Source organism: Hippopotamus amphibius, chromosome 15 (assembly GCF_030028045.1).
Source record: "Hippopotamus amphibius kiboko isolate mHipAmp2 chromosome 15, mHipAmp2.hap2, whole genome shotgun sequence".
In the NCBI taxonomy this organism is placed as follows: domain Eukaryota; kingdom Metazoa; phylum Chordata; class Mammalia; order Artiodactyla; family Hippopotamidae; genus Hippopotamus; species Hippopotamus amphibius.
Genome location: NC_080200.1, coordinates 39,481,848 through 39,502,595, shown reverse-complemented (window position 1 = coordinate 39,502,595; position 20,748 = coordinate 39,481,848). Strand labels below are relative to the sequence as shown.

At 45.6% G+C, this 20,748-nt stretch overlaps 2 protein-coding genes across 3 annotated transcripts in view; one reads left to right on the top strand and one right to left on the bottom strand.

Annotated features, from left to right (window-relative positions):
- Window positions 1–20,748, top strand: part of EGFLAM (EGF like, fibronectin type III and laminin G domains) — a 181,406-nt gene that overhangs the window by 123,771 nt on the left and 36,887 nt on the right. Inside the window, exons 8-14 of one of the 2 annotated variants that reach the window (XM_057709654.1) lie at window positions 3,359–3,474; window positions 4,036–4,354; window positions 5,018–5,118; window positions 6,338–6,438; window positions 8,438–8,582; window positions 8,745–8,960; window positions 11,594–11,783. In XM_057709654.1, the coding sequence (XP_057565637.1) occupies window positions 3,359–3,474; window positions 4,036–4,354; window positions 5,018–5,118; window positions 6,338–6,438; window positions 8,438–8,582; window positions 8,745–8,960; window positions 11,594–11,783 (1,188 nt within the window). The remainder of the gene's footprint in view (window positions 1–3,358; window positions 3,475–4,035; window positions 4,355–5,017; window positions 5,119–6,337; window positions 6,439–8,437; window positions 8,583–8,744; window positions 8,961–11,593; window positions 11,784–20,748) is intronic. The other variant, XM_057709655.1, reaches the window with a different exon arrangement.
- On the bottom strand, window positions 13,129–13,731 carry LOC130836964 (60S ribosomal protein L17). The gene has a single exon (XM_057709656.1). It carries the CDS (start codon window positions 13,713–13,715, stop codon window positions 13,161–13,163), a length of 555 nt encoding a protein of 184 aa, XP_057565639.1. The 5' UTR covers window positions 13,716–13,731; the 3' UTR covers window positions 13,129–13,160.

The following is a 20,748-nucleotide window of genomic DNA, read 5'->3' as shown; positions in this document are numbered from 1 at the left end:
AAAAAAAAAAAAGACTTTGGAAGAGGGAGAAAAGGAGCCAAAATCACAATTTGGAGTCACATTATAAGTGGCATGATGTGATCAAAAAGAGACCAAGGGTAAATCCAGTGCTGCTGTTTACTGTCTGTGTGCCTTTGAGCAAGTTAGTTAAGCTTTCTTGGTTTATATCTCCACATGATAAAATGGGAGTAATAATACCAATTTCACAGGGTTTTGTGAGGATTAATAGAAACAATCTATGAAAAGCTCCTGGCACAGTAAAAGTGATCCATAAATGTTAATTTTCTAAATCACAGGCTCTTCCTCCCCCTGCAATGGCTTTTTCTGCTACAGGCACTGGGAGAGCAGCAACCAGACAAACTTGGCTTTGAGTTAGACTTGGCCAGTTACAAACTCTTTGATCTTGGTCAAACCACTTAACCTCCCTGACTTCAGTTTTTTATCTACAAAATGAAATTGACCACACTTGCCTTTCAGGATTATTGTAAAGTTTAGAAATGTGTGATGTGAAGCACACACCAGTACCTGTCAATAGGGGAGAAGCAGTAGGTTTCAATTAATTATGGTGACGGAAGAAGGGAAGAAAAAGAGGAGTTGTCATCATTGAGATTCTCGACCAAGGAGCCTGGGTATCTATCTTGTTTGCAGTTGGGGGTCTTTGAAGATTTTTTTCCAGGTAGAGTATTATAAGAAGAAATGTGGAGAATCTGGACATTGGTGAGAATAGTACAAGAATGGCCGGAACGTGCAGAGGGCAAGGGTGAACACCCTGGAGGTATAGAGACCCACCTAGCTCTCTCCATGCTACATAATTCTTTTATTAATAGATAGCTAGTGGGAAGCTGCTGCATAACACAGGGAGATCAACTCAATGATGGGTGTTGACTTAGAGGGGTGGGACAGGGAGTGTGGGAAGGAGTCGCGGGAGGGAGGGGATATGGGCATATATGTATAAATACAGCTGACTCACTTTGTTGTACAGCAGAAACTGGCACAACAGTGTAAAGCAATTGTACTCCAGTAAAGAGCTTAAAAAAAAACCCAAATGAATTCTTTCTAATGAAATTCAACAATTCTGAAAATGTGAGAGAGACAGAGTGAGGAGGGAGAGAAGAAAGAGAAGGAGAGAGAGAGGCAGGGAGGGAGGTAGAAAGATACAAAGACACAGAGACGAGAGGGGAAGCTGTTTTTAAGGGCCTCTGGCTTTTTGTATGAAGACATCTGGCACACAGCTGTGCTGGCCGGGTGCCGGTGCCTTAAGAGAATTTGCATCCAGGTATAAATCTGGCATCGAAAGGCTTGAAATTTCAGCTGACATGTGGGCTATTTTAAATAAAACTGGGGAATTGGCGTGGAGGTGGTGAGAACACCTCCGCGAAGACGTGCCTGTTACCTGAGAACAGGACCTTCCCCGCTGTCTGCGGATCACCTGCTGACCACGTCTCCCTTTTCCTGGTGCAGGAAGAGATGTCTGGTCGGCAGCATGTGCACTGAGCAGGCATCCCACACTCCCTTTCTGACATTTTCTTCAGTTTTGTGTTCAATCTGCTTGCTATTTGCTTAGAAGAGGGTGAATTTGCTTTTGTGAGAATGGTGTTTGGCTTAGCTTATTCTGAGAGCAGAATTGTCAAGTTCAATTTATATTTTTAATGTCATTTTTTTCTTTCTTTTTGTAACTAATCATTCAATAACGAATGGGCATCAACGACCTACAAAAGTCAGTTTCTGTTGCGAGCTGTTGCAGCTGTAAAGCCAGATGCCTGGTGTGACTGCATTAGAGAAGGCAGATGGTACCTGTGCCTACCCAAAGCTGCCAGGAGGAAACGGGGGCGCTATGGAGCAGCACTTTGAAAGACTCAGGTCCTGGGGTAGGGCTTCCTGTGTCTAGCCTAAGTCAGAACTGCTGTGGATCAGTAGACTTTGTGGATGACAACTGAATAAAAATGTTAATCTGACCATCCTCCAAAGAACAATACCCTGTGTGGTCCTCTGTGAGGTTTTCTCAGCCCACCTTCCAGTTCTGAAAGACCTCATCGTCCTGCTAAGATGTATGGAAATGGCTGACCCCCAAGGGGCCACCCAGGGCTCCTTTTTTTTCTGGGTATGGGAGTGTTTGCTCTAGTATAATGTCTTTTCCTTATTTTAAAGAACTTTTAATGCAACATCTCATATATCAGATGTGTATTATATACAGGTACTTTTATATATGTGATAATACTTTTATGTTTTTCTGTAGTATATTCACATAATATAAACACTGATGGGGACCCAGCATCTATCTTAAGAAACAGAATATTATACAGTACTATCAAAGGCCCCTATGTGTCATACTTCATTCATAGCCCTCTTCTAACCTTTCCCAGGTATTTTTGGTCATTGCCTTACGTTTTGTAAGAGTTTAAATTACATATACAGTCAGCCTTCCATAGTGATCTGTGGTTGGTTGAATCTGCGGATGCAGAACCCGTGGATATCGAGCACCGACTGTACTCTGCCATTTTATATGAGGAACTTGAGCATCTGGAGGTTTTGGTATCCAAGGGGGTCCTGCACCAAAACCACCCCTCAGATACCAAGTGAGGAGGGACAACTGTATGCATATCCTTAAGTAATATATAGTTTTCCTTGCTGTTGACTTTTGTATAAATGGCAGCAAACTGGATACGTTCCTTTGCAACTTGCATTTTTGCATGAAATCATGTGAGATTAAATCATGTTGATACATTAAATACCCATTTATTCATTTCCCACGTTACATAGTATTCCATTCCATAGATATACTATAATTCGTTTATCCATTGTCTGTTAATAGATATTTAGGGTGTTACTGGATATTATAAAAATAGCAACGTTAGTTTTTTTTTAATATTACAAATTCTGACACTATGAATGTGTTATGCACGTATCTCCTTACACATGTGGAAGAGTGTCTCCAGATTTTGTAAGTTGGGGTGACATTACTGGGTCAAAAGGTATGAACATATTCTATTTCCTTAAATATTTCTAAGAAGTATTTTGCAAAGGGGATGTACCAGTTTCCACATCTAACATCCGTGTATGAGTCTCCATTGATCCCATCCATGGTAACATTTTTTATTGCCCGACTTTTGTCTTTGCCAGTCCTGTCAGTTTCAAATGGCAGCTCTTTCTGGTTTTAACAAGCATTTCCTTGATTATGTATGAGATGAAAAGTTTTTCATATTTTTTGCTCAATGCTGCTTTCTCTTCTGTGTTGAATTCCTTGTGTGTTTCCGATACATCTCCATCCATTCAGCACAGCTCTGTATGTGGCTGCATTAGCATAGAGAAGGGAGCGAAGGCATGTGCTGACTGCGGTGTGCTGCTTTTCTCTGTGAAGGCCCCGAGGAGTCAGGAAGCGGCCGCTATGGACCCCATTATATAACCGACACAGAGGTCAGCGAGGATGATGATACGTTTGAAGACGACTTAGATTTGGATATATCCTTTGAGGAGGTAACAAAAAGTACTGCTTTTAAAACCTGGGTGTTTTTGTTTCCTTGCTGAGCAAGGTGATTTAGTCAATGGACCGTGAACATTTTACTTACAACTTACTTAAACTGGCTCATTTGCTTTTAACACATACTTATTTCCTCTGACAATTAGGCTCCGGGTGATCATAAATTAATAGTAACTAAGTACCAGCCATGCGGATGCTCTGTAGTCAGCCCCTGCCTGCTGACTTCACAATTTTATAAAGAGAGTTTTCATAAGGAAATGAACAATTCCTTGATGAAGTAATGCGTCTTCGTGATATTGTAATAAAGATAAATCACGCAATATCAGCATTAGCTCTGATTTTCTGAGTAATACACAGGAAGGTACTTAAAATTCTTGAGCCGCAAGTTCTTTATCCATAAACTGGAGTCTGTGCTGTTTGCCCTCTCTACATCCCATGGTTTTGGAAAACATCCAGAGTGACTATATTTTCAAGTATTAGGCATCAACCATAAGTAAGGCAGTCTAATTACTGCGCTCTGTGTTAATCCTGAACTTCTTTTCCTCCTCTGTCTTTAGGTTAAACCCCTTCCTGCTATCCAAGCACGGAATAAGAAGTTTTTAATGGACTCCAAGATGGCACCCAGATCGAACGCGATGGCCGTTTCTAGGCTTGTCCCCCCCAGCCCAGCATCTCTCCCCACTGCGGCGGTGGCTCCCCAGCCTACTCCAGTGCGGAGGAAAGGGAAGACTGGTGTGGCTGTGATGCCGAGGCTTTTTGACACGTCTTGTGATGAAACTCTCTGCTCTGCTGACAGCTTTTGTGTCAATGACTACACCTGGGGGGGCTCTCGATGCCACTGCAACCTGGGCAAAGGTGGTGAGAGCTGCTCAGAAGGTAGGCCCTTGGGTGGGTGGGTGAGAACTTGGTGGGGGCTTGGCTTTATTGGTAACCAGAGGGCAGTTTTGCAGTCCACACATGGGTCCTTCAAGTCCTTTTTCTAAGAGAAGCCCATCCTTCCGTGTTTTAGTCCTAAATTAGCTAGTTAGCTGTACAGGACAAATGCGAGGCAACGTCCATTGCTTCTAGTTAGATAGCAGCCCTATTCCTATATGTGCCAAACATGTATTCCTTTTGGAGCAATGAATAAATCATCCCGATGGCACCTTGAGGGTGGGTTTACTTTTATCACACCTCTACTGAAAAAAATACAGCCTTAACATGTGCATGAAGGTGAAGAAGGCTGATAACTGAGTCAACTTATATAGCACAGATGTACATCTGAAAAGCTGGTGTCAGTGGCCTTAAAGCCATTGATTTCTTTTTAGGGTGGCAAGTAACAATCTCCAAAGATCCAGTTTCTCCCTAAGAATTTCAGAAGCTCAAAATCACCAGGAATGAGAATCCTAGGGGTAAAGAGTAGAGAAAAGAAGATGATAAGCTAGGTTTAACAGACCATCAGGGGTTTTTCCTTAATGACATCCAGGCAATGGTGTGTATTGATTTTTTGCATTTGAAGAAGTGAGGGAACAGCATTCTTTTGTCTTTTTCTCTTTTCAGATATTGTTATACAGTATCCTCAGTTCTTTGGTCATTCCTATGTAACCTTTGAACCTTTGAAGAACTCGTACCAGGCATTTCAAATTATTCTTGAATTTAGGGTAAGAAGGATTAATCCTTTGATGAGTGCCTATTGGACACCTTAGCACAGCAGCGTGCTCCTTCAAAGGGAGGAGGAGACGAGGAGAGGAAGCAAGGGGGTAAACCCATTCACAGGGTAGTGAGAATGGTGGACCCATTTACACACTCGAGGCGAGGCAGCAAACGGAGGGTGGGTCCTGTATGTTACTGATGTACGGAAATGGTTGGCCTGAAGGTTCCCAGGGAGAATGTTTGGGTCCCACACGTTTCTCATGTCGACTGAAAAAACAAATGCATAATCTAAAAGTTGAGTATTATGTTTTTTTTCAGCAAATTTGCTGAGGACTTAAGCCCAATAGCTCTGAGGGACTATTCCCCAAGCTAAAGTCCACCAAATAAAACATAACTCTCAACTTTTAAGTTGTGCTTTTTTTTTTTGGTCAACACTCATAATGGTGACTCTTCTCAGGGCAGGATTTCAGAAGACTTAAATGCATTCTCCATCCCCAAATTCCTTTTAAAGGAAGCCCAAACAATGTTCATTGTTATGACTGCAACTGAACAGATAGAAAAACAGCTCAGTGCAACTCAGGCACGCAGTGAGGGCCCAATAGATGCTCTCTGGTCTGCATCAGCTTCAGATCAGAATTCAGTGGGTGTCTCAGATGACAGGAAAAGGCTTGGAGATATGGAAACAAGTCCCCTTTAGGTCATGGTCAAAGTGTTGAGGGTCCAAAAGATCATCTGTCCCAGTCTAGGACAGCCAACATGGATGAAAACTGAACTAGTCCGTGGGCTGTTTGTATTTTCACGTTCTCCTAATGGAAGGGAAGAAGCAAATTTGCATGAGAAGTAAAAAAAATAAAGGTAAAACTAGAACGCTCTTTGGTGAGAAGAGAGTTTGATGAGCGTGAGAGCAGCTCCCATGTGACCGTGGTCTTTGTGCACAGTTTCCCTGAGGTTCTAATGGTGGGTCCACCAAGCCAAGTAACGCGTGGGTCAGATAAGGGGCCACCTTCCTCTCACGTCACTGCCAAGTTCCTCACCCACTGTTCGTATTGCTATGTTTATTGAACGTGCACTGGGACTAGGTACCTGGGAATTAATTGGAGTCCACATGCTTGTAAACAGGACCTCAGTGGAGATGCTCAAGTTTCGTATTCTTGAGTGTTTCCAGGTGGCCCTTTGTGGAAGAGGAGGTGCTCATTGTTCGTGTGGCTTTTGTTTGTGTGATAACAGGCAGAGGCGGAGGATGGCTTACTGCTCTACTGCGGGGAGAACGAGCACGGGAGGGGGGATTTCATGTCCTTGGCCGTCATCCGGCGCTCACTCCAGTTCAGGTAACTCCTCCAAAAACCCCTTGGGTTTTTAATACCATCCTACATTGTGTTTCCCTTTTTGTGCTGTGAACAAAATCTATACATGATGGATTCCTGTAAATAAAGAAACAGTGTGTATAAGATGAGCATGGACCAGTTTACTAGAGTATCAGGATTGCAAGGTAACCTCTGAAGGTTGAGTTTGGAACCTTGTAACCATTCATTCATTCAACAGCAAAAGTTTCTTGGGCCCCCCACAGTGTACCAGGCACTGCTGCAGCGCCTGGGAATGCGTCAGTGAGCTAAAGCGGTCAAGTCCCTTCTCTCCTGGAGCTCTGGTGGATGTGGTGGGAAGAAGGCTGGGACCTCCTCCTTGTCCCCTGCTGTAGATACGACAGCCACGGAGCCCAGAGAGGAGCCCACAGCCTGCTAAGGGTTCCTGGAAGCTCACATCCTATCCTCGTCTTCCTTCAGGGCTGCGGTGGACTGTTTGTCTTACCTCCTCTGCCCTGATCATTTGTGTCCCAACCCACCTTGGAAGCCACGTTTGATGTATGTGTGGTTTTCTGGAGGCAGAGTTCTGTGGACGTGTGAGTGTTTTTACCACCCTCAGGGAGGTGTACACGGCATCTATTCGAGAGCAACCAAGGGGGATCAGCGGGCGCTTCTCCATGACACACTGGTTAAGATCCTGATGACACCATTCCCCTGTGGCCTGACCTTCAGCAAGTGACTTAACCTCTCGGAGCCTGTGTTTCCTCCCAAGGCTATTGTGAGGATGAAATGCATGAATACGTAAGAGTTCTTAGAGCAGTGCCTGGCCCATAGCAAGCCCTCAGCAAGCACCAGCCATTATTGTCTTTTGATTATTTTAGCACAAAAGTTACTTTTGGTTGAGACGCATAAGACCGTCAAGCATCCCCCGTGGGATAGGAGATGCCCCCCACCCCGTCCCTGCATCCTTTGCTAAATGCTTTGATTGATGGGAGATGGAGGTCAGTCAGCAGGATCTGGGGCAGTGGCTCCTAACCTTGTAGGGCTCTAACACTTGGAGGGTCTGATAGACTCCCGCTAGCCCTGCTGGTTATTTGCTGGTAGCAGCTTTCCACTCTGCAACTCCTACTGCGTGATTCTGAGATTCCCGCTTCTAGGTGAGCCTGTTCTGTGATGCCTCTCCACCTCATTCCACTGCACTGAGGATCGGGATTCAAAGGGAGGCCATGCAAAGTGGGCTGCAATTAGTGCACGTCCTGATAAGGACCACACCTGCCATGCTTCCTCCCCCGCCGGCAGCCTCAGGACCCATGGAGATGTGGCATGGTGGCTGCTTGGAAGTTGGCTGCAAAGGGTCAGAATTCTTTCTACCTGTCAGGCATAGTGACCAGAGGGCACCCCGGGCCATATGGAGGTTGGGAAAAAAAAAAAACCAAGAATAATGCAACTGTCTGAGAATGCTCGTTCTCCACCCACATCCCCTCTGAGCTGGAGCCTCCCGTGGAAACCACACCTGCACCCGGGCCCAGCTGAACACAGATGGCAGTGCTGGCCAGCTTGCCAAAATGAGTGTAAAGACTTGGGTTTTTTTACATTTTATTAATATCACTGAGCCTGTTATTTGGGAGTTGTGGGAAGTCCCCAGAGAAATCCCTGGACGCAGAATGACTCGAGCTCTAATTCTCCGCACCTTGAATCCATGTTCAGCATCTGGTCATCTCTGAGAAGGAGAGGGAGGACCTTAGTTGCCCAGGATTCTCTGAGCTGCGGAGGAAATCGGGTTAAAGGAGGCCCCACGTTGAAAGGTTCTGTGGGCAGACTAAAGACAACTAGGCTGAGGTGGTCCCAAGGTGAAGGCGTCTAGTTTCTCTGTGTATAGATTTAAACAGCTCTTGGCATTTGTAAACCTAACCCTGGACAGACTGGCTCTCAAAGGTGCCATTTCGCTGGAAGTGATGTCCGTGGAGTCTGAAAACACGATGAAGTGGTTGATGTAAGAGTCTCCCTTTCCTTTCCTCCCCCACAGGTTTAACTGTGGAACAGGGGCTGCCATCATCGTAAGTGACACCAAAATCAAACTAGGGGCCTGGCACACAGTCCTGCTGTACAGAGATGGGTTGGACGGGCTGCTGCAGCTGAACAACGGCACCCCAGTGACGGGCCAGGCCCAGGTGAGTGCGAGCATCACTCCCTGCCCACCCGCGCAGGGCCCACCACAGGCACCCTGGCAGGGGCCCGCTGCGGAGAGCTGACAGCCCTGGCAGATGTGCTGCTTCTCATGGTAAACCCATGCAACCCGTCTCTAATGTGCCCCTGCCCGCTTTCCACTCTAGGTGGGCTTTCAGGGCACGTGTCCACCCCACATCTACCAAGGAAGAGGATCGAATTTGCCAGTATCGTGGCCCTGGGTGCACAGGGACGTGCAGGAGGCCTTGTGCCTGGGGACTTGTTCTCTTTCTGCAAGGACATCAATGCCAGGGGATGAAGGAAGGCCCACATGGGAAGAACTGAAGCCATTATTGGTGCCAAACACAACGCTTACTATTAAGGTAGAGGTGTTGCAATCCTGTGGCTTTAGAAAACCGTCCCGAAAGGTTCACGTGGTTCAATATACAGGAGTAACCCATTCATCCACCTTTTTGGGGGGCCATGATTATAGGACGTGGTAAAACAATGTAACTGTTGGGCTCCTCAGCAAATCATCTAGGTATTCACATATTTGTCATGCTCTGAGCAATTTTAGGACTGTGTTGAGAATAAACAGTTTGGATTACCAACCTGCCAAGGAACCAGGTCTGTAATTATAATCAGGCAGGTGTCTGTATTCTCTGAGGAAAAGAGTAGCAAGAAAGCCTTTGTGTATAGCTTTCTCCTTGCTTGGGCTCTTCACTATTCTTTGCTGACAAGACATGCTATATAAAGGGTCATGACTGGCTGATAAAAAAAAAAAAAGAATAGAAAAAATAAATTTCGTTCATTTGGATCCCAATGTTTCCAAAGGAACAAGAATCCAAATATAGTGAATGTGAATCAGGAAGGTCACTTTTGCAGATATTCATATATTTCTAAGGAAGGGAATGATGGGATAAATGCACTGCAGGATCACGTAAATGCCAGAACAATAGGCCTACAGTGGTTAAAATTAAATTTGGTAAGAATAAAGAAGCTTTGAACCTGAGCCCCAAGCACTAACATGAATATAAGGTGGAGAAGCTGTAACAGAAGTAACGTGTAAATGTCTTATGGTTTAAAATAAGGAAATTCGATAAAGGTTAATAAATAGGGCCATGTAATAACAAGTGAAAGACATTATGGGTTGCATTAACAGAGGCATAGCATCTAGAAAAGTGGAGGTGATAACCCTGGTGCCTATATGTATAGTTTACAGTGCTCTAACAGTGACTCTAATCCTCGAAGAAGATGACTTTCAGAGTATATGATTTTAATGAATATAAGAATTAATTACAAAAAGCATAAAATTTTGTGGCTACTAAGGGCAACATCTGCCTCTCTACTACCAGGACTTGCTAAGCAAGTTGTATAAGCAGGACCACAGATGTGGAATGTTTAATAAAACTGTCTCGAGAGATAGTTACTCTGTCTTAAGTCCCCCCAAAAGAGACCTGAGATGAGGAGTCCTATGCAAATGATGCACTAAGAAAGGGATCCTATAGGAAACCTGTAAGGGAGGGGATTAAGATGGACAGGGAAGGGGCAGAAGTCAGTAAGAGTGAGATCTCAGGCAAAGTTCATCAGGATCTGGCTTCAGCCTGATCCCACAGGGGAGCTCTGGAGTGTAAGTTGTATCTTGGAGTTATGCCAATCCAAAGCAAGGAAATTAGACTTTCACACTCAAGCACCCATTACAAACTGTTAAGGGCGGTGATGGGGGAATGCAAACTCCAGGGTACCACTTTGCATGGGCAGACAAAGCAGGCTCCAGAGGTCCAAAGGCAATCCTCATTAGAGGAAGGTGAAGGCTAGGCTCAAAGACTATTGCCTGGGATGTTGTGAAGGGAGCCTCAGAGGAACTACCCACCACTAGGATGCACTTAATGGTCCAGAAAAGGAGAAAAGGATTTAGCTCTCAGGCTCCTGCTGTGGTCCTGAATCAGGAATTAGGGCCAGAAGGGTGAGGATGCAATCTAGAAGAAGAAAATCCCGAGGATCTTGACGAAAGAAGCCAACTGGGCACTCAGTTCATCTAATGAAAGCTGTATGCCAGTGGCTGGCAAATAATTAACCCTTAAAATCCGCTGTAAGTACTTTAAAGCTGCCTAGCTCATATTTAATATACTATTTACAAATGATTCTTCTCTTTTCATTAGAAAAGATAAAGAAATGATTAGATGTTTTACTTATTGATAGCCAACGTGTAAAGGATAAAGATTACATTTCAGTGACTTACAGTCTGGACATTTTATAACTACTGGCGCGTGCCTTTTCCGAACCCCTTTCTGTACCCTTTAATCCAAACAAATGAGATATTTCTGTGATAAAAAAATAAATAACTGAGAGCACCTTAATTTTGTCCCACCTCATGTTCAGCTCTGTATTTTGTAACCTCAGAACCTACAATCCGGATTGCGGTTTAGTCTAAGATTGGAAATGTCCTCCTTAGCTATAACAACACTGTAAAAAAGTTGTATCCATGAGCAAATTTCAAAATATTTTGCAACTCAGTCTTGGCAATTTCCCTCTCTCTCACAAATGCCTCTTGCAGGATATAGTATAAAGGTGACTAGGACAGTAAAAGGGTAAACGTTATACCATGTCTACACAAAATTAGTATTATCACCTCTTGAGACACAGACTAGACCTATGACCCATCCAAGATACACAGTAAATTAGTGTCGGGACTGGAAAGAGAAAGTTTTTTTTGGATGTCCTGCATGGTACACTGCCTGTTGGGTTGCTCTTGGCTCTGACCTACCTTCCCTTCCCTTCCCTTCCAGGCATTCCAAAATCATCCCTTCTCGAAACACATCCTTCTGAGAAGTTCTCTTGAGTTTCCTATGCTAACCGTGGGTTTAATTTTTCCGTAGGATGACTTAAAGATACATACGAATGGAAGGAAGCCCTGGCACTATAAATGGCATCTTAATCATGTCCCTCATGAAAATCTGTTGTGTTTTAGCTTTTGACTTTGTTGAGTGAGTTACGGTTTCCATCTCTCCTAAAGGGCCAGTACAGTAAAATTACCTTCCGGACGCCTCTCTATCTTGGTGGGGCTCCCAGTGCCTACTGGTTGGTGAGAGCAACAGGGACAAACCGAGGCTTTCAAGGCTGTGTGCAGTCGCTCACTGTTAATGGGAAGAGAATGGACTTGAGGCCCTGGCCGCTGGGGAAAGCACTCAGCGGGGCTGATGTGGGTAAGTGGTTGCCCAGTGGGAGGGATGCTCTTGTGGGATTGCCTTTCTGGTTTGGGCCAGGAAGAGGAGCAGCTTCATGGGCTGCAACCGCAGGCAGATGGTTAATGCGGAGCTTCAGGAGGGAGATGGGCCTAAGGGGTGAGGATTGTGCTCTGCAAACATGATGACTTTGAATCTGAAAAAGACGTGGTAAATAAGACCAAGCGTGCACCAAGCCCTTGGTTGTGTCCTGCTGCCATCTTGGCTGTCTTCCTGAAACGTGGCCTGGTCTCATCTGACAAGGCAACAGCAATTCAGTCCTTTCACCCTTCCTCATCCAGTCCAGTGGAAAAACCAACGCAATAATGTAGAAAGGCCTTCCGCATACTCTGTGCTTCTGAAAAAAAAGGCCACATTCCAGTTCTTGACCACTGAGCCAGCATGTTCTTGTACGCCCTCTCATTTACTCCTCACATTGACTCTAGGAGGTAGAAATTATTATTGTGCTTCCTTTACACATGCAGACACTGGGGCTTGTAAAAGTTAAAGAACTTATCCAAGATAGGGAAGAACTAGGACTGTGATTTTTTTTTTTCCTATTTTTCCTTTTTTTAAAATGAAGATTATCTTGTTAGTAGTTTAAGGTTCACAGCAAAAATTGAGGGAAAGATACAGAGATTTCCCATATGCCCTCTGGCCCCCCACACACGTGGCCCTTCCCCCCTCCACTAACAACATCCCCCATTGGAGTGGTATATTTGTTACAATTGATGAACTTGACACATCATAATTGCCCCAAATCTATCGTTTACATTATGGTTCACTTACAGTGTTTTATATTCTGTGGGTTTGGACAAATGTATAATAACACATATCCATCCTTATGGTATCATACAGAGCATTTTCACTACCCTAAAATTCCCCTGTGCTCTGCCTAGTCATCTCTCTCCTCTCCCCTCCCCAACCCCTGGAAAACACTGATCTTTTTATATTCTTTATAGTTTTGCCTTTTCCAGAATGTCATATAGTTGGAATCATATATTATGTGGCCTTCATAGATTGGCTTCTTTCAGTTAGTAAGATGCATCTAAGTTCCCTCCACGTCATTTCACGGCTTGGTAGCTCGTTTCTTTTTAGCACTGAATAATATTCCATCATCTCGATGGACCACAGGTTATCTCTTCACCTACTGAAGGACACCTTGGCTGCTTCCAAGTTTTGGCAGTTATCAATAAAGCTGCTATAAACATCCAGGTTTTGGGGTGACATAAGTTTTCAGCTCTTTCGGGTAAACACCTGAGACTGTGATTACTGGATCATGTGATAAGAGTATGTTTAGTTTTTTTTTTTTTTTTTTTTTTTTTTGCTTTTACATTTGCATTTATTTTTTTGTGGCACTTATTCCCGGGCCATAAGTTTCTGTTTCTTCAGTTTCTTCTGGGATATCTTTTTCTTCTGTGCAACCTCCTCTTCTGGTTTAGGAACAATCTGTTCTTTCTCAGTAAGAATCATCTCAATGTGGCAGGGAGAGCTCATGTATGGGTTAATCCGACCATGAGCTCTGTAAGTCCTTCGCCGCATCTTGGGGGCTTTGTTCACCTGGATGTGCTCAATGACCAAAGAATCTACATCTAAGCCCTTAAGTTCAGCATTACTCTCTGCATTTTTGAGCATGTGCAGTAAAAATTCAGCACTCTTCTTGGGCCACCGACCCTGTGTCCAGCCCCACTGTTTGGCCTGGGCACACCTACCAACTCCACCATTGTAACGACGGAATGGCACACATTGTTTCTTTAAAGTGACATCCTTCAGATACTTGGTGGCTTTTCGGATATGCATACCCTTAATGGCCTGGGCAGTTTCACGAGTGTTCTTAAAGTGAACGCGAAGATTTGAACCTCTTGACTTGCATGACTTTGTGGGGTTTTCTGGGTCAAGTGAATAACGAACCATTTTTAGAGGTCACCTCAAGCCAAGAGTATGTTTAGTTTTGTAAGAAACCACCAAACTGTATCCTAGAGTGGCTGTATCATTTTGCATTCCCGCCATGAATGAGAGTTCCTTTCGCTGCACATTTTTGTTAGCATTTGATGTTGCCAGTGTTCCCTATTTGGGCTGACCTAATAGGAGCGTAGTGGTATCGTGTTGTTGTAATGTGCATTTCCCTGATGACATTTGATACCGAGCATCGTCTCATATGTTTATTTGCCGTCTGTATATCTTCTTTGTTGAGGTATCTGTTAACATCTTCGGCTTATTTTTTTTTTTAAGCTCTTTACTGGAATATAATTGCTTTACACTCTTGTACCAGCTTATGAGGTACACCAAAGTGAATCAGCTGTATTTACACACATATCCCCATATCCCCTCCCTCCTGCGACTCCCTCCCACCCTCCCTGTCCTGGCCCTCTAAGGCATCGCCCATCATCGAGTTGATCTCCCTTTGTTATACAGCAACTTCCCACTAGCCATCTGTTTGACAGTTGGTAGTGTAAATATGTCTATGCTACTCTCTCACTTCGTCCCAGCTTCCCCTTCGCCCCCCACCCCCTCAACTCCGTGTCCTCCAGTCCATTCTCTGCAACTGTATCCTTATTCTTGCCCTGTCACTGGGTTCATCAGTACCATCTTTTAATTGAGTTGTTTGTTTCTTATTATTGAGCTTTAAGAGTTCTTTATTTATTTTGGATAATAGTCCTTTATCAGATTTGTCTTTTGAAAATGTTTTCTTATCTGTGGCTTGTCTTCTCATTCTCTTGACTTTGTTTTTCGCAGAGCAGAAGTTTTTAATTTTAATGAAGTTCAGCTTATCCATGAATTATTTCTTTCATGAATCCTGTCTGTGGTGTTATATCGAAAAAGTCATTGCCTTACCCAAGGTTGTCTAGGTTTTCACCTGTGTTATCTTGTATGAATTTTATAGTTTCATGTTTACATTTAGGTCTGTGATCCATTTTGAGTTAATTTTCGTGAAGGGTGTAAGGTCTGTGTATAGATTCTTTTTTTTTTTTGTACGCGGATGCCCTGTTGTTCCAGCACCATTTGTTGAAAAGACTAGGGTTGTTTTCAAAGAAATAAGGACATTTATTCCATCACTGAAGGCAGCAGATAGATAATTCTAAGTTTGGTTAATTCAGTGACTGTTGTAGTCAGCTAGGGCCACCGTGACAAAATACCACAGACTGGGGGGTTTAAACAACAGAAATTTATTTTCTCACAGTCCTGGGGGCTGGAAATCCAAGATCAAGGTGTTGCCATGCTTGGTTTCTCCTGAAGCCTCTCTCCTGGGCTTGCAGACGGCCACCTGCTCACTGTGCCCTCATGTGGCCTTTTGTCTGTGCTTGAATCCCTGTGTCTCTCCCTTTTTCTTATAAGGCCACTAGTCAGATTGGATTAGGACCACTCACATGACTTCATTTAACTTTAATTACCTCCTCAAAGACCCTATCTCCAAATATAGTCACACTGGAAGTTAGGGTTTCGACCTACGGATTTTGGGAGGACACAGTTCAGTGCCTAACAGTGACTCAGTGATGTCAGAACCCTGGGTTGGTGTCTCTGTGGTTCTCTTGTTTTTCACTCATGATCCCAAGATAGTGCCACAAGTCTGAGCATCACGTCCTCATGTGACATTGTTGTGGCACGAAATGGCAGGTTTCCCTCTTGGGTCTCTTTGTTTTCCATCTTCAAGATGTTATTTTGAAAGAACGCATGGTGAGTACCATGTGCCCACGACCTAGGTTCTACCATTGGCATTTGGCTGCGTTAGCTTTACCACGTATGATCCTGTCCCTCCCTCTCTCCATTCCTGGATCAGAGCGAGGAGTCAGTCCTCATGACGCTGCATACAGCGGGTTTGTTTTGTTTCTTTGTTTTGTAGCTAATATTAGTTGAGCACCTACTACATGTGCCACCTACTACGTGTAGCCACCATTTGGAACTACTTAGGTCTTCTCGAGATTCCTACAAAGTCGGTGCTGTGATTAGCCTTAGTGTTTACAGATGAGAGCCAGTGGTTCAGAACAGTTAGGTAACTTGCCTAAGGATGCACAGCTAGTAGGTGGTAAAGCTGGCACATGGTGACCTCAGCAATGCTGGCGCCAGTGCCTGCCCTCTTAACCACATCTGCCACATCCAAGGCTCCCAAATTGGTTTCAGATTGCTTCCTTCTTCTTTTCTCACTCCTAAAGGTGATACCATTGTTAAAACTACAAAAGATGGAGTTTACTTGAATGGAAAAAGTTACTCTCCACCTGTTATTCCCTGGGTTACTTTTTCCCTCAGTTGATCACTTAGTCAAAATAAACAATCCACAGTAATGACTAAAGCTATTGCAAAGGCGCCTGCTGTGGTAATGAAAGAACCAGTGGCCCCATCAGACGTCTCCAGTGGTGTGAAAGAGTCTGGACTCTGAAGGCAGGTTGCCCAGATGTGGCAGGTCACTTAACCTCTTTGGGACTCAGTACCCCATCTATAAATAGTATCTTCCTCATAAGATTCTTTTGTCCAGATGAGTCATGGTGCCTATAGAGTACTTAGAATAAAGCCTTGCACGTAGCAAACATGTTGTAAATGTTTCCTGTTATTAATATTATTATTAATATTCTGATTCCACCCATCCACAGGGTAGAAGTTGTTTCTTCTCTCTTCATTGAACTGACAGGTTAACAGCCCTGAAGGACCGATCTGGCAGTCTCAAGGCTGCAGTAACCTCTGACAGGTAGTTGAGAAGCTGCAAAATTGAGTAAGGGCCAATTCCTGACAGCGTTTTAAATTCTCACCCAGTGCAATACCAACCTCTCCATTGAGTGGATGAACCAGGAGGGCCCACCTTGCTGGCTCTGGGCTCCCTGTGGGCAGCTGTTGGATTATTCCATTGCTCTCTGTGAACCTTCGTGGCAGGCATTGGTCACATGGCCTTTTTTTTTTCATTTCTTCCCATTTTGCCCCGGAAAACAAAAACAGGGCTGGCTATCTTTCCTCACCCTCCGTATTTGCTTTCCTTTGAGGAAGTCCTGAAGTTTCAAGTTCCTATAAGTTAAATGCAGTCTCACCATAGGGGAGACTGGGCTCTTGCAAACAGTGGTGAATTTCCGGTGGAGATGCAGACTTCTGGAAGAGGGTGAGGACAGTTGCAAGTCGTGGCTCCTCCCTCTGATCTGTAACTTGGCCTTGCTGGCTTTAACCACAGTGTTTTCTCTGTCCCACCTCCCCACCCCCCACTAAACCGGTTTCCAAGGGGCCTTTCATTACTAAACTCCTCCCACCTCATCTCCTTCATTAGATTATTTCCAGCTATTGGACTTTCTCTGAACTCACAGTCTAGAATAGTCAGCAATCTCAGCAAAAGTTTGCATTCTCTGGCCCAGTCTTTTATTATTTCCACCCAAATTCTCCCACCTAAACCACCACCACTCCTTTTTTCCGATCACGTCTTGGATCCCCACACCCTGCAGTGTCTAAGAGCCAACTTCCAGGTTATTTGAGACTCACGAGGTCTACAGGAGCCACGGGTCTTACTCACTCATGGTTATTACTCTCTTACTCTTTCTTCCATTCAGTAAATACTTATTTAAGCTCCTGCTTAGGGCTGGTCGCAGCGCTGGGTACTTAGGATACGAGATCAGCTCATCCATCCTGTCCTACCTCCCCCGAGGAAAGAACACATAATTAAATCATCATCACACAAATACACGTGAAATTACAATTTGGAGTATGTGTTACAAAGGGGAAGTGCAAGGCTAATGTGTCACAGGGGGGTTTATGGGCTGGGGGTCAGGAAAAGCAGTTCTGAGCATGTCACATGAAGTTGATACCTGAAGCGAGAGTAGGAGTGAGAAAGCAGAGATGAGAGGGACGTGCGTTCCGGGCAGAGGAAATGGCCTGTTCCAGTGGGAGTGTGAGGGAGAGGTGGGTCTCAGGATCTGGTCCGTGTTTTGGAAAGACCCTTGTGACTATAGACAGCTTATCGGAAGGGGTCTTCTCGTGGGGCATGCAGAGCAGCTGCAAGGCTGTGCAGTAGTTCACAGCCGAGAGGGTGGTGGTTTGATCCAGGGTGGTAGGGGTGGCAGACGGGACAGATCTCTAGGAGGGGAAATAAACGAGCCTCATGGTTGGGCTGGACTGAGGGAGGAGGAGCAGGGAGGCTGCTTACTGTCCAGGGTCTCCTCAGTGTGTGTCACTCCAACGTCGCCTCCCTCCTCGGGAGCCTGACCTCTCTCCTGCCCCTCCCTTTATTATCGTGCATAAATCTGCACAATAGTTGGTGTATAGTAGGTGTCAGTGTCAATAAAAGTTATTTTATATATTGACGATGCAGTCCTGCCAGCTGCCTATACACATGCTCTCACACCTCCTTCCTCCTACTCTCAGAGTGGAGAGCTCTCCCCTCTAAAACTAACCTGTTCAGCTACAGTCTGCACCCATCCTTCCCCACGTCCCTGGGACCTTGCTGCCAGGATCGCCACTTCTGAATAGCCCAAGGCGTCTTCATCTCTTGTGTGCCATGAACCCCTTTGGCAGTCTGGACCTCTTCTCAGAAGGGTGTTTTCAAATGCAGATAATAATATACATGATTGGAAACAATTATATTGAAATAAAGCTATATAATAAAGTTTTATTATAGTAATGTATGTGCTTCTTTATAAAGCAGTAAAGAACAGGCCTCTTCAATAGTGGTGCAATAACTACCCTGCTGTCAAAGGAGAGGTGAGCATAAATGATGTTCTGAGATACTTGCAACAAATGGAAAGTGATGCGCCCCATTCTCAGGACCACTGGGCACAATTCACAAGAACTGCTCACACTGGAGGTTCATCACCTCCATTAACAATTGAAGGAAATACTCAAGTGCAGTTAGAGATCATAGGAAATAAAGATAAAAGTCTTTCCCCATCAAAGTTCACGGACCCTCTGCTCTAGCTTATGCACACCCACTCAGGTCCTCTCCAGCTTCAGCCAGTTCCGTGTTTGCGAGACACTGGACCCTTCTGATTCCGGAACCCTGGGAACCTCTCTTCTCTCTTTCAAGACCTGAGTCCTGCAACCCTCCAGGCCCCCTGTCTGAACCTCCTGTGATGGGGTTCTGCCTTCCACTGATCTCCGGAAGCTGTGGGTGGTCCCCTCGTTGCAAACCCCTCCTGGATCTCTTGGCTGTGTTAATTTGACTTTGCTCTCGCTCCCCCTGAGCTTCCGGGAACCCGCCTCGTCTGGGTCCTCCGGGTCCTTTGTCTGTTCTCCCTTTGTCTTCTCTGCCTGCTCCTCACCCTCCTTTGGTGCCCTGGGAATTCCAGGGGCCCTTCCGTCCTGTCCTCTCTCAGGGAGCCCATCCCGTCGTGGCGTCAGGGTCACCCCCACGTAGCTGCTGCTCCTCCAGCCCTCGCCTGTGTGTGGGATCCCTTCCTGCCGTGGGGCTCAGCAGCGGGTGTTCCCACCATCACTTGAGTGCTTAAATTGAATGTAATCCAGCTCCTCTGCTCCTTGGAAACCAGGTCTTGTTCCCAGCCTCCCTCACTTCGTTCCCTCTTGCCACCCTCCTCTCCGTCCTCCAAGCTAGATGCCTTGAGGTTATGCCCGAGTCTTCCTCCACCTTCAACCACAAGAATGAACTGGCTACTCCCTCTTGCCCTGTATCTCTTTGATTCTTCACTTTCTCTCCATTTCCTGTGCAATCACCCTCTCCAGCCCCGATTTACCTCTCCACAGGATTTCTCTCCTCTTTCCCACCCACACTGGTCACAATCCATCTTACATACCGTTGCCAGCACAGTCTTGCTGAAACAAGGCTTTCCTCAAGTAAACATCTCTGGCTGGCTTTCAACTCCCCGCCCACTCCGTCAACTCCTACCTATGAAAAATAGTTGCAAAGCAAATGCATAAGATGATTTTTCCCGCATGCATCTAAGATAAGCCAAGGACCCCACATCTTCCTGTGGGACCAGCCCTTCTCTGAGAGAGACTCCCAGCCCATGGAAGCTGGTGGAGCGTGGGGACCTGTGAGAGTCTGGCTCTCTAAATGTAAGTCAGCCTCCACAGAGCGCGTGCTTGCCATGTTCTCAGGGCTGTGGCTGAAAAAAAAGAAAAGACCACCAGTCACTTCGGCCTGAACTTCCAGTGTGCTCCCTCCCTCCCTCCCCCCCCCCACCCCAAGCTGGAATTCATGGAGGCCAGCCCACCCAGCTGGAGGGGCAAGCTGGCTGGAAGGGCTGTAATGAAATCCTGTTATCCGCTCCTGAAGTCGGTCTCCTCTCTTGGGTACGCGGTGTGCCAAGCCCTTCCCCCTCCTCCCGAGGAGTCTTTAGGGAAAGACTGGATCAGTTCAGCAAACACAGATGCCTGATGAGGGAAGCATGAGAGACTCAGCCTGCTGAGGTGACCCAGTCAGGCCACGAGAGTCCTTCATCTCACAGGGGGATGAGGGTGGGCGCGGGTCGGCTGGCTCGTGCGGGCATCCCGTTGGAGACTGCGGGATGCCGAGGTGGACCCCTCACGGCTCAACCAGCGATGCATCCTCTTTGCCTCCATCCCAAGGAAAAGTGCTTTGGACTCACCTTCGCAGTTCTGGGCCAGGCTGTGGCCCGTCTGCCTAATTTATTTCTCATACACAAGGAGAAAAGGAAAAGCCAAGAAGCAGAAGAAAAGCAGCCCAGGAATAGTCCGTTTGTTTTCCTTTCATCTGGTGACCTACACTTGACAATGACCAAGTGATGTGTGTTTGGTAACGAGAACTAGCCCATGTCCTGTGGAACCTTTCAGCACTTTTTACTTCTGGTCACCTTCCTGTCCTTCATAAGGTTGTAACCTTGAGTTTAGAAGCAGAGATTCTGGAACCCCCTGCTAGGTTTTGTGGAGCTACCTGCCCCCTCCCATGCCCTCCCTGCTCCAGACAGAGGAGTTGACAGTCCAGGCCAGTTAATAAGTGTCAACAAGGCACCTTACCTCCGCCTGTGCTTAGCTTGCTGGCCTCAGCACCGAGAAGGCAGGCAGC

Bases quoted from the DNA above. Each gene is read 5' to 3' on its own strand.
- LOC130836964 (XM_057709656.1), bottom strand. From the start codon at position 13,715: ATGGTTCGTTATTCACTTGACCCAGAAAACCCCACAAAGTCATGCAAG.